General features: G+C 43.4%; 1 protein-coding gene across 3 annotated transcripts in view; it reads right to left on the bottom strand.

The window, feature by feature from the left end:
- Positions 1-554: 554 nt before the first annotated feature.
- DNAI2 (dynein axonemal intermediate chain 2) overlaps positions 555-13,693 on the bottom strand; it is a 53,063-nt gene continuing 39,924 nt past the window's right edge. For all 3 annotated transcript variants that reach the window (XM_060253030.1, XM_060253028.1, XM_060253027.1), the window contains exons 11-14: positions 13,318-13,464; positions 10,946-11,173; positions 9,231-9,272; positions 555-691 (exon numbers count right to left, since the gene is read on the bottom strand). In XM_060253030.1, coding sequence (XP_060109013.1) covers positions 662-691; positions 9,231-9,272; positions 10,946-11,173; positions 13,318-13,464 — 447 coding nt within the window. In that variant the 3' untranslated portion in view covers positions 555-661. The remainder of the gene's footprint in view (positions 692-9,230; positions 9,273-10,945; positions 11,174-13,317; positions 13,465-13,693) is intronic.

Here is a 13,693-nt window from a genome sequence, read left to right as displayed (position 1 = left end):
TCTCTTCTCTGAACATGCCATTTCTGCGCCTTTCATATGCCTTACTTTTTAAACCATTTGCCCTCTTTGCGTGTGCGTGTGCAGCTCTTCTCTGAACTCCACACTTTGTTTATATTCTTATTGAAAGGCAGTGATCCAAACTGGCCACCCTACAAAAATAAGGCCGATGCTGTTCTGAGCAGAGAAGTATCACTATTTATTACCTATTCCTTGCATACATGGCATCACTCAATGCAACAGCAACACCTTTATCCTTTGCAACTGTAAACCATGACACATTTAGTCACTGAAAATATTTTGCTACTCTTTAGAGATGCTAGAAGGAAAAAGGCTAGCTTGCCCTGTTACACCAGAGTTTTCTTTTCAGTATGCAGTATTTCATGATGCTACATGCTGAAGCTGTTTTCACTGCTTTCAATCCAATAGATATCTTGATTTGTCTTGTATTTTGCCCTTCTATTTGTGGGGATTACTGCAAGCCCTCATGGCAAAGACATTCAGAGCTCAACTGGACATCTGCTTGACTGATGGAAAAAAAGCAAAAAAAAAAAAAGGAATATAAACACTGCTACATTTATTGATGCAGTCTGTTCTGTTAAAAAAAAATAAAAAGGAAAAAGTCCAAAATGACAAGAAAGTGAATTTCATGCAGGCTCTGCATTCACTTCTCTTCTTCTTCATCATCATCATCCTGTAGAAAAATGAAAAACAGGATAGATTATTTTCAAAATTCTCACAAGAGGTGATTTGTTGTCAAGATATTCCAGTGACTTTTGGATTAAAAGTGATAATACTAACAAACAAAGGTCAGCAAAATTAAATGGTCTTCCTGGTCTATACCACTTCAGACTACAGGTGGGAAATTGAGTTTTTGAATGGTTATGTCATGTAAAAACACCAGTTTTTCTCCATGCAGTTGTTTCTCCATGCAGTTTCTCTATGAAGTTGTCTTTTTAACACAAAGTACTCAACAGTGTTGTGATCCTCCTGTAATCTGAAGTGGTACAATCCCAGAAGAGCTCTACCATATGACTTTGTTTCCTGTAGAAATCAGCCCTGAGCATTGATGATCACTGTGATTGTAAAACTGGGGTGACAGTGGTCAGAAGTGGTGTTAAATGATATTCGTCATTGTAGATGTGTCCATGTATCATATTTTAACAAAGCAGACACAAATAAAATAGGGTTGCACTTACCCGTAACTGTTGTTCATCAAATGGTCTTCTATGCAGGCACACATTGGGACTGGATGTGTGCAGGCTAGCTGCAGAAAATATTTCCAAAGCTTTCTAACAGACTAGGAATACCTTTCATTCCTCTGGTGCTTTTCTGTCAAAACAATCATATGACCAGGAGGAGGGGCAGTACTCCATCAATTGTCTTCATGCCACTAGAGACTTCAAGAAACTAGCATTCCAGAGAGTTCACAGCAGGGCAGGAGGGAGGTATGTGTGCCTGCACAGAAGACCATTCAATGAACAACAGTTACAGTTAAGTGCAATCCTGTTTTCATCATCATAGCTTCTGTGCAGTCCCACACTGGGAAAATAGCAAGCTCATTGAGTGAGAGTTGGGTGTGAAGCTCTCAAAGGAAGAGACCATGGAGGACCACCTTCCTAATAGCTGTTTGGTGTCTCATATTGATCTTCACCAAGAACTGTCCTGTAAAGGAATTCCAACTGAAATACACACAGGAACATGGCAAAGAAAAATAGCACTAATAATAATAATAATAATAATAATAATAATAATAATAAACAACTTTTATTTATACCCTGCCCTCCCCGCCTAGGCAGGCTCAGGGTGGCTAACAAGACATGGTAAAACCATGATACAATAAAACAGTATATAATATAATTAATAATTTAAGCAGTAAAACCAATAAAACAGTATAACATTATGGTACAATCAAATTATGTATAAGATGGCTTGGTGTTATTGATATTATCAGGAGTTCCGTCATAAAAAGCTAGCTGGAAGAGGGCAGTTTTGCAGGCCCTACGGAACTGGTTAAGATCCCATAGGGCCCGCACCTCTTCCGGCAGTTGATTCCACCATTGGGGGGCCTTTGTAGAGAATGCCTGTTCTCTGGTAGTTTTTAATTTGGTTTCTTTTGGCCCAGGGATTTCGAGAAGATTTTTTGAGCTTGATCGCAGTGCTCTCTGGGGAACTCGCAGTGCTCTCTGGGGAGTTCTCGCAGTGCTCTTCTGGAGAGAGCCATGATATATAAAATGGGGTTGCACTTACCTGTAACCACTGTTCATCAATTGGCCTTCTGTTCAGGCACACATGGGACTGCATGATTGCAGGCCAGCTGTTGGGAAGAGATTCCAAGCTTTTTAAAGAAGTTTCTAGGCTCTGGAGTGCTCCCCCTCCCCTCTGTCTATAGAGATCCCTTTCCCCGCCAAAGGGTCACATGACAGAGAAAGGGCAAGAACTCCAACTAAGTTCCCTTTGCCACCATGAGAATGCCATTCCATAGTCTGCAGCCCTCAGCAGGGAAAAGAGGGAGGGATGTGTGCCTGCACAGAAGACCACTCGATGAACAACAGTTAACAGGTAAGCGCAACCCCATTTTCATCATCATGGCTTCTGTGCAGTCCCACATGGGAGAATAGCAAGCTCACTTATCAGGGAGGAGGGCATGGGTTGATCAATGAAAAATCACCTGTAATATTGCCTTCCTCACTGTGACTCCTTTCGTGGAGTCCACATCCATCAAGTAGTGTTTGACAAATGTAGAGTGAGTGGATGTTGCTGTTTTACAAACATCCTCCACCCCAAGTCTGGCATGGAAAGCTGCTGAAGAAGCCTGCATTCTCATGGAATGAGCTTTTAGGGACATGGAGCTTCATTATAAGCTGTTCTGATTGTTGAAAACATGCATCTAGAGAGATTGCACTGAGGCAGCTCTCCCTTTATTTGGGCCTCTAAAACAGTGGTGGGGAACCATTTTTCTGCCTAGGGCCATATGGATATTTATATCATCATTTGTAGGCCATAAAAAATTATCAACTTAAAAACAGTGCTCCGCCAAGGGAGAATGATTCAGGAATCAGGTCAGCAAAATTAATGCAAATAATTGTTTTTCTATTTGAAGTCATGTGGGGAGAGCCTAATCTGGCACACACACACACACACAAACCCGGCCTGCCACCCTAGGCAAATGCATAGGTTCAGGGCTTTTTTGTAGAAAAAGCCCAGCAGGAACTCAGTAGCATATTAGACCACATTCCCTAATATTAGCATATTAGGTCACACACTCATTAGCATATTAGGCCACACCATCTGGGATAATCAAGTGCGAACTGAACTGTGACAGTAACTTTTCCAGGCCCTGCAGCAATTCTGCAGGCCCCAGGGAGGCCCCAACCAGGCCCCAGGGAGGCTGCCGCACAGTACATCTGGGCCCTGTGATCCCTGCCTGGCCCTGGGGAGGCTGCTGCACAGCGTGGTTGGGCTCTACGATCCTCGCTGGCCAGCCAGGCTCCAGAGAGGCTGCCACATGACTTGGTTTGGCCCAGTGATCCCCGAGGGCCACACAAAGTGACCTTGAGGGCCGCATACGGCTCTCAGGATGGCGGTTCCCCACCCCTGCTCTAAACATACACATTAGTTCCTATCTTTCCTGAATTCTAGTGTTCTTTTTAAATAAAAAAAGAAGTGCCCTCTTCACATCTAGATTGTTTCAATGGAGATGCTGGGGATGGGAAAAACACTGGGAGTATGATGTCATGATTGAGGTGGAATTGCATCACCACTTTAGGGAGAAACTCCAGGCCAGGCCTGAGAACTTTTTTGTTCAGGTGGAACTTAATAAAAGCGGGTTCACGGAGGTCACATACCCTTCTGGCAGAGGTGACTGTCACAAAGAAGGTGGTCTTATAAGTAATGAATGACAACTCAGCATTAACCACAGTTTCAAAAGGTTTATACATTGATTTTGATAGGACTAGGGGCAAACTCCATTGGGGAACTGGGGGTACAACAGGTGGAAACATGTTAAATAACCCTTTTAGAAATTTCTTGGACTCAGGTGCAGAGAAAACTGACTGCCCCTTAACAGGGTTATGGTGGGCAGATATTGTGGCCAAGTGAACTTTTATTGTTGAGACTGCTAAATCCCCTTCCTGCATTTCCAGGAGGTAGTTAGAAATCCTCCCCAAACTGCAAGAGCGTGGATCAAACCCTTACTCATCACTCCAGTGAACAAACCTCTTCCATTTGTACCCATATGACTTTCCTCGTCATGGGTTTATGGGAGGCCATAATAACTTGTTCTACCTTTTGTGAAAACCTTCCTACTGAAGGATTAACAAAGCTCTCAGGTGCAAGGATTTCACCTCTGGGTGGTTAACTGGGCCTATGTAAAGGAGGTCATCCTCTGGGGGCTGTGTTATGTACTGCCCTCTGGCCAGTTTCCACAGTCTAGGGAACCACACTCTCCTGGGCCAAGAAGGGGCCAGAAGTATACATTAGGGGGAAGTATTTGTGAGTTTCCTGCATTGTGCAGGGGGTTGGACTAGATGACCCTGGAGGTCCCTTCCAACTCTATGATTCTATGATGTCTGGAACATATAAAAACGATGGCCATGCCATCACCATCTCTCAAAGAACTACACCCTTGGCTGCCCTGGAGCAGAAAAAAAATGACATTTTTGTTGTTGTCTGTTGATGCAAATAGATCTGTCTCAGGGACTCCCCCACCCCTACCTTCCCTGAAGATTGGGGCCAGGTAGTGATCTGATTTGGACCACTTTTGTTCTGTGCCTGTGTCCCTGCTCAGGCTGTCTGCCAGAGTGTTGTCTAGACTGGCTACATGAACTGCTGTCAGCTGTATCCAATGTCTTATTGCCCATTACCAGACGAGTATGGCCTCCCTGCATAGGCACATGGATCCAATGTCTCTCTGTCTGTTCAGGCAGAACTTTGCTATGATGTTGCCCTTTGCTACCTGAACATGTCTTCCATCTGCAAAAGATGTGAGTTTGATGCCTCTCAATTCTAATAAATTGATGTGAAGAGCGGACTCCTTTTTAGTCTATTTCCCCTTCTCCCTTAATTTCTGATAGTGGGCACCCCATCCTGTGAGGGAAGCGTCAGTGAAAAGGTGACGTTCATGGGATTGGATCCCTAGGGGGACACCTTTGAGAAGATTCCCAGGTATGGACCACTAGATTAGGGTCCTTACACTGGACCTCAGGGCCAATTATTTTTTCTAATGGGTTTCAGAATTTGGGTCAAAGTTCCTTATGAACCAATTCTGTAATTGTCTCATATATAAGTGTGTGTATTGGACCACCACTGTGGTCAAGGCCATATATACCAGGGAGACTTTGAATGGGCTTAGCTGATTGATATCTATTGAACAAAAACTTTTTCACAAGGGCTGACATAGTTCTGACCTTTGCTAAGGACAGGTACACCTTCCCTCCTAAGGTGTTCAAGAATTCAATAGACCGGATGGGAGTTAGGTGGGACTTCTTCCAATTCACTAGGAAACCCAGGGACTACCCAGTGTCTACAGCAGAAGTGGCCAAGCTATGGCTCGGGAGACAAACATGGCTCTTTCATACATATTGTGTGGCTCTCAAAGTCCCCACCACCAGATTGGCTGGCTTGGAGAAGGCATCTGTCTTTTTAAATCAGTGGTCCCCAACCTTTTTGGCACCAAGAACCAATTTTGTGGAAGACAATTTTTCCATGGATGGGGATCCCTGCTTTAAATCACCTATCTGAGCCAAGCCAGCCAGCAGCTTGGAGAATGCATTTAAAGTTAAAGTTGCTTTCTTTCCACCTCTCTCTTTCTCCTCCCATCTATTTCCTTCCTTCCTTCCTTGCTCTCAAACATCTGACATTCATGTCTTGTGGATCTCAAACATATGATGTTTATTCTGTGTGGCTTTTAAGTTAAGCAAGTTTGAGCACCCCTGGTCTAGGGCAAAGTTTAAACTCACAGCCAGTTTATCTTGGGAGTCATTTACAAAGAGCCAGTTATATAGGTAAGGGTATACCGTGCACCACCTTAACCTTTAGTGAGCTATGACCTCTGCCACACATTTAGTAAATACTCTAGGTACTGTTGCTAGACCAAAGGGTAGCACCATGTATTCATAAGTAGAATTTAGTCATAAGTAGAAATTATTCAGGCACAGGGAGCATTATTAGAGTGCTGATCCTTAGGGGCCTGGGATGGGTTCCTCCCTGCTATCTACCCTGTTTTTTAGCATATGGTAGTCTTATAGCCTTGCTAGAGGGGCAGAGGGGGTTGGTATCTATAGTCTTGGCTTCAATACAACCTTGGTTGGTAATACCTCTGGGTATGCCTTGGAAAGTACCTTTGTTTATAGGAAGCTGATGAATTATGGGTTATGGCCAAGGACTTGATTGTCTTCCTAATGGAGTCCAATGGAGTCCAAAACCATATCAGTTTTGTCAGTAAAGAGGTCTCAACCTTCAATGGGAGGTCTTCTATCTTAGCTGTCATATTCTGTGGAAGGGCTGACAAACACAGCCATGAATATCTCCTTATAACAATGACGGGGCCCACAGATCTGCTATTGCAGTCTGCACCATGCTTGGCCACATTAAGCTGCTGCTTCCCTAGTTTTTGGCCTTCTGCAATGGTCTGTTTATCAACAGGTAAGAGTTCCACAAATTGTAACATCTTTTCCTGCAGCAACATTTGGTAGTGGCCTATTACCACCATAAGATTGACCATCTTCGGTCCTATCACACCAGATGAGTAGATCTTTCTTCCCACCAAGTCTAGTCTCCTTCATTCCTTGTCAAGAGGAGATGACCGACTGCCAGTTCTTCCTTTTGCTGGAAGGACTTCTAACTCTGTGGAGTTTGTTTGGGAGAGGCAAAACTAGTAGCCACTCACACTCCTCTTCCCTGATCCTGAAAAGATTCCCCAGGTTCTTAGAGGCTGGCTTGGCCCAGATGGCCATGGCTGTATCTTGCATCCCTTGAAGCACAGAGTGAGCCACAGGACCCAAGTTGTGTTGTCAGCTGCATATCTCAAACTGATAATGTTCCTTTCACTAGTTTTCACTCCACTTTCATCTAAATCTAACCCAGTTTTCCTTATAGTATTCCCTGCATATAGATGGAACGGATAGGAAGACAAAATATGTCCTTGTCTGACACCTTTGCCAATTGGAAACCATTCTGTTTCTCTATATTCTATCCTCTTTCTGTTTCTCCATCTTCCAGCCACTTTCCAGGGTACAGGTTATGCATCAAAACAATCAGATGTTGTGGCACCATCTTTTCTTTTGAAACTAACCATAGCGTTTCATGATCCACATAATCAAAAGCTTTGCTGTAATTTGATTATTTTCTGAACTTCTTGTATGACCAGTAACCAATCTAAATTTGCAATATGGTCTCTAATACTTTCAGAAACTGTATGTTCTTCTTTAAAAGCTTTTTCTTTGAAGGAATCTGGCATCCTTTCACCTCTTTGGTATGGTTATTCAGTGCATCGTTCCCACCTTCTCGTTACTTTGTTCTGTTCATTTAATATGTTTCTGTGTTGATCTTTCAGTAAGCCTAACTGTGCTTTAAGTTTCCCTATGATTTCTTGGATTTTGTGGAACAGATCTCTTGTTTCTTTTTTGTCATTCTATTCTATTTCTTTACACTAGTTATTATATTAGTGCTTCTTGTCTCTATGTGCAAGTTGCTGGAACACTACATTTAGACTTTTGATTCTGCTTCTGTCTACTTTTACTTTTGCTCCTTGTCTCTCTTTAGCAGTTTTAAGAGTCTCATCAGTGCTTGTCATTTCCAGAGTAAAACACTTTGTAATTTTGTAACTGAAAACGTCCTAATCCAGTCCACGTTAGTTCACTCACTCATAGAATGACAATGTTAAAATGCTACATTCCTCATTTTACAATTTTGAGTTTACTTTGATTCATAACCCTAGCAAGTACTTGGATGGGAGACCTCCTTGGAATACCAGGACTAGGAGGCGAAGGCAGGCTGTATCAAGACACTTCTCTGAACATCCTCCATGTCACAGTAGAGGTTGCCAGAATTTGCTATGATTTTCAGGCATACACATGCACACACCAATACAAAAAATGCTCCCAAAAAGAAGAAGCGCCAGGATAATGCTACTTGTACTTGGCCTCAGTTCTTCTCCAGTAGCTGACTGAATGCCATTTGACCTGGGGGTCCTGTGTTCCAGCACTGTATCTTTTTTCATTTTGTTATTATCTCATCATAGATTTTGAGGTAAGAGATAATCAGAAGTGGTTTATCACTGCCTTCATCTGTGCAGTACTAACCAGGGTTAGCTGAAGTGGCATTGCTGTTGTCTGTGATAGATCCTCCACCAGCATCAGCTTCCAGTACTGCTGCTGCCCAGTAGCTCCCCTTCAGGGATTCCACTGCCCTCCTCACTATTAGAACTGCCCATTCTCTTCTGCTGATGTGGCCATTAGCTCCTGAAGGGGATGGATGCATCTTAGTCTAGTGTCTCAGTTGTGACCATCCACCTTGAGAGACTGTTAGGAGTTTAGCCTCTTGACAGAGACTACGCTCCTTACAGTATGGTCCTCAGCTTTGCTGACACACACAGACCCCCTCCAACTACATTAAGGTCTGCATCCAAGAGGCAGGTTGTGTCCTAGACAGGAATAAATCCAAACAATTACTGCAGAGCACGTGTGATTCTGCTTATGCAGACACCATCTATTTGTGGGTAACACAGCACGGCCCTGGAGTACCTGGAGCAAGTCTAATAAGGTCCTTGGCCACTGGCTTTGTAAGATTGTCATCATTTTAATAGCTCCCTGTTTCCAACCCCTTGCTCCAGGTAGTATTTGTGCCCTTGACTTCCTCTTCAGCAGGTAAACCCCTATAAGAGAGGCTCCCAGCAGTTTGGCTAGGGGGACCATTTGTTTCTGGACAGAGGGGGGAAACAAGGATGACCCTAACACCAGCTCTCTGCTCTCAGTCATACCAACAGGTGGGTTGGGGAATGTGCTGACAGTGGTTGGGCTGTAAACTGCACCCATTGTCCCCAGTTTATGATGTGCCAAAACATGAGGAACCAGTAATCAAGAGAGTTGTGGCCTGATTCCTCCCAGCATGATGTGTCTCTGTCATCCTTCTCTCTTCCTCATAATTTGGTCCCCGTTCCAAGCATAACAAAAAGACTTCTGATAGTAGTTCATTTAAACTACAAGGGTGTGCTTAGACTTTAGAATCCTGACCTTAGGAAGGATTATGTCATCATCTTCATCAAATTCTCGATCCTGAAAAATGTAAGAACAAGGTTGTGATATACCCAATGACTTGAAATAGAATAATAGAATCACAGAATCCTAGAGTTGGAAGGGACCTCCAGGGTCATCTAGTCCAACCCCCTGCACAATGCAGGAAACTCTCAAATACCTCCCCCCACATACCCCTGTGACACCTGGTCCACACACAGAAGATGACAAAAAAATTGCTGCCTGACCCCAAAGTGGTGAACAGGATTTCCCTGGGCGTGAAAGAAAGGGCCATGAGAACGAAGCACTAATGCAACCCTTCCTGCCCTCCTTCTCATGATCTGCCTAATTCACAGAATTAGCATTGCTGTCAGATGGCCATCTAGCCTCTGTTTAAAGATCTCTAAAGGAGAGCCCACCACCTCCCAAGGAAGCCTGTTCCACTGAGGAACCACTCTGTCAGGAAGTTCTCCGTAATGTTTAGTCAAAAACTCTTTTGAGTTAATTTCAACCTGGTCCAACCTTCGGGGCAAAAGCAAACAACTCTGCACTATCCTCTATATGACAACACTTCAAGTACTTGAAGATGGTGATCATATCACCCCTCAGTCATCTCCTCTCCACACCAAACATACCCAGTTCCTTCAACCTTTTCTCATAGGACTTGGCCTCCAGACCCCTCACTACCCCTCTGGACATGTTTCAGCTTGTCTATATCCTTCTTAAATTGTGGTGCCCAAAACTGAACACAATACTCTAGGTGAGGCCTAACTAGAGCAGAGCAAAGTGATACCATCACTTTGCATGATCTGGACACTATACTTCTGTTGATACAGCCCAATCACATTTGCCTTTTTAGCTACCGCATCACACTGCTGATTCATGTTCAATGTATGATCCACTAAGACTCCTAAATCATTTTCGCATATACTGCTACCAAGACAAGTCTCCCCTGTCCTATAATTATGCATTTCATTTTCCTATCTAAAATGCCAAACTTTACATTTATCCCTGTTAAAATTCAGTTTGTCTTAGCCCAGTTTTCCAACCTGTCAAGATCATTCTGTATCCTGACTTTGTCTTCTACGGCATTTGCTACCCATCTCCATTTAGTATCATCTGCGAAGTTAATAAGCATTTCCTCTATTTCTTCATCCAAATAATCAATAAAGATATTAAACAAAACAGATCCCAGGACAGATCCTTGAGGCACTCCACTTGTCCAAGAGGATGAAGAAGCGTTAACAAGCACTCTTGGGGTGCAATCTGTCATCCAGTTAAAGATCCCTCTAATAGTAATAGGCACCAAACCATATTTTACCAATTTGTTGATATAAATAGGATGTGGAGCCTTACTGAAATCAAGATGTCTACAGCATTCACTGATCCAGCAAGGTAGTAACTTTCTCAAAAAAAGAGATAAGATTAGTCTGACATGACTAAATAGTTCACAGGAAAGAACATTTCAGCCTAACATGGCCCGGCCTGACAAGGTCTCATTTATGTCAGATCCGGCCCTCATAACAAATACGTTTGGCACCCCTGTTATACAGTTTGCATAAACTTGCTTTGCAGTTAGAATACTTGGCCTCCTATTATACCAAAGGAGCAGATCTAGCCATTGCATTCTCCATTCTGCTACCCTGACTATGAAATGGAGGTTCCGAAGGGCATCACTGGAATGTTCCTTCTTCCCCTGCCAGCAGCCGCTTTACCTGACCAGCCAGTGATTTAGCTCGACCTCGTTCCCTGCGCCTGAGCTCATTTTCAATGACATCAAAGAACTCTTTCCGGACTCGGGCCAGGACTTCCTCAGGTTTTTCTTCTTCTATTTCTTCCTTGACCTCTTCCTCTTTGCCCTCTGCTTTGGTTCGCTCCTTAAGCCGCATTTCACGGTGCCGGGCCTCCAAAATCTTTTCTCGCTTTGTTTCCCGCTCAAACATCTGGGATATACAGAAAAGTTACAGCTGAAACTTCTGATGGCTCATGTTTCCCAGGTATGTGGGGGCCTGATTTGGATCAGCACTGCAGTGCATGAAGGGGACTTAGACTTTCCTTTGGTGTAATTTTCCTGACCTGAAATGGCTGCAAGGGGGAGAACTGTTTATCCTATTTAGAAAATGTAATATGTATCTGAAAACTACACATGAATCCCCAGAGGGCTGTTCTAGGTCTGGGAAATGGACCGAGGCGTCGGGGTGGGGGGGGGTGGGGAGATTGAAGCCTTCTCTCTCTACAGTTCCAATTAGGGTTGCCAGTCCTCTGGTCAGGGTGAGGGTTCCCCTGATTTTGGGGGCTCCAATCTGCTGCCAGCCAGCTGGCCAGAAGAGGAAGCACCACCTGCGAACGGCTCTCTCCCACATTAACATTGTCAGCATGATGACACCACCTGGAAGTGCTGTCATCATACCGGGCACATCTCATGCCACTGCTCTAGCATTTTGGCCAAAACTCTGTGGTTACCAGTGTTCCCTCTAAACTGAGTTAGCATGAGCTAGCTCACAGATTTTTAGCTTCCAGCTCACACATTTTTGTCTTAGCTCAGGAAGGATGACCCCAGAGCACAATAATTTATGCAGTAGCTCACAACTTTAATGCCAGTAGCTTACAAAGCAGAATTTTTGCTCACAAGACTGAAGCTTACAATCTCCTATATCTTCTCCCCCCACAACAGACACCCTGTGAGGTGGGTGGGGCTGAGAGGGGTCTCACAGCAGCTGTCCTTTCAAGGACAACTCCTGCGATAGCTATGGCTAACCCAAGGCCATTCCAGCAGCTGGAGGAGTAGGGAATCAAACCTGGTTCTCTCAGATAAGAGTCCGCACACTTAATTATTACACCAAACTGTTTCCTTGTTGTTTATTACTGCTTGTTTCTTTCCCCTCTCTTACAGCCAAAGAGAAGGCCATATACTTTCAGTGTCTCTTGAACTGTCTCCACCTGTTCACAAGGTCCTTTATAGTTTTTTTGGGGGGGGAAACAACTCACAGAGACCAATTTCGCACTACACCTTTAATCCTGGTTTAGCTCTGTTCCCAAACTGACATTCTACACTAGAATCAGAGAATCAGAGAAACCGACTATATGACTCTAAGATTCTATGATTTTAGTGTAGAATGTCAGTTTGGGGACAGAGCTAAACCAGGATTAAAGGTCTAGTGTGAAATCTGTGTATAAGGCAAACTGCACAATATGTTTGGTCATTTGTTTACACTAGTTTGCCTGTGTTCCTAGCAATCACACTGCAGTGCAGTAATCTGCTTCTATTTAAAACACACACACACACACGGGTGAGCACAAACAGGCTGGGAACAGAGGGAAGAAGGGCTTTTGCCTTCCCTCAAGTAATTCTCTTGCACAAAAACCACACTGCAGAAGAATTTTGCCCATTTTTCTGCTCCACATGCAGATACTTCATGTGCAACCTAGTGTAAACAAGTGACCAAATGAATCATGTAATTTACCTGTTTGAGAAATATGGTTTGAGTAAACACAAGTATTGCTACTGCAAGACATTCCCCTTATAAGGTTAGCTATCCAGCTGTTAATGAGGATGAAGGACAGGATAAGAACATGAGGAATTAATAAGATTTTTAAAACAGAAAATATGCAGAATTTCTTAATAGTTCACAAACTGGCAACAGGATGAGTTGAGACTTGTATCTATCATGACTAGTGAAGCCACTGACATGATCCACTAATAATACTAATAATGGTAAAGTGGGGAAATAATGGGAAAGTGGGAAAATTGGCATTTTCCAAGCAACAATATATTGTTTTTTAGGGCCAAGAAATCATTATACTCCATGTTTCCTCAAGGAAGGATAGTCATAACCCATGTAATAAAGCAGTGAGTTATAAGCCATCTAGAAAAGATTGTGGTAATGAAATGGGGTGGGGGAAAGGACATTAATATTGTGTTCTATGGAGTAAAAATTGGATAATACAGATCCCTCTTAGCATTGCAAATATATTAGCAGGCTGACCTGCAATTTTAACCCCTCAGACTCATTTGTTTTGCCACTGTTGAATAAGAGGAGATGGCGGTATCCAATGAAAAAGGCTGGAGGCAAGAGTAACCACTCACTGCTGAAGCCAGGTTTTTCTCATTCCGCTGCAATGTGCACAATCCTGAAGAAACTTCCAACAGTGTCACTGTACCCAGTTTGGAACCACAACCAATAAAACGACCATTATCCTGCAAACGTAGACTGAAGAGTGGATCATCACAGACCTGTGAAGAAAAAGCCAATTCAGGAAGAAAGAAGGAGTTTCAAATGTCACAAAAAGGCCCATCAGAATCTCAGCAGCCTTGACAACTTTATATGGCTGAGCCCATAGGATGTAAATATTTAAAGTCAGGCAAATAATCTCAGAAGAACAAGCTGACAGCAGTGTGGCTGTGATTCTTTAGGATTTTATTCAAATGCCATTCCCCAACCACCAACCTGCCCACCTAGCTA

Source organism: Heteronotia binoei, chromosome 13 (assembly GCF_032191835.1).
Source record: "Heteronotia binoei isolate CCM8104 ecotype False Entrance Well chromosome 13, APGP_CSIRO_Hbin_v1, whole genome shotgun sequence".
In the NCBI taxonomy this organism is placed as follows: Eukaryota; Metazoa; Chordata; class Lepidosauria; order Squamata; family Gekkonidae; genus Heteronotia; species Heteronotia binoei.
Note: the sequence above shows the minus strand (reverse complement) of the source record. Positions and strands in the feature narration are given on the sequence as shown.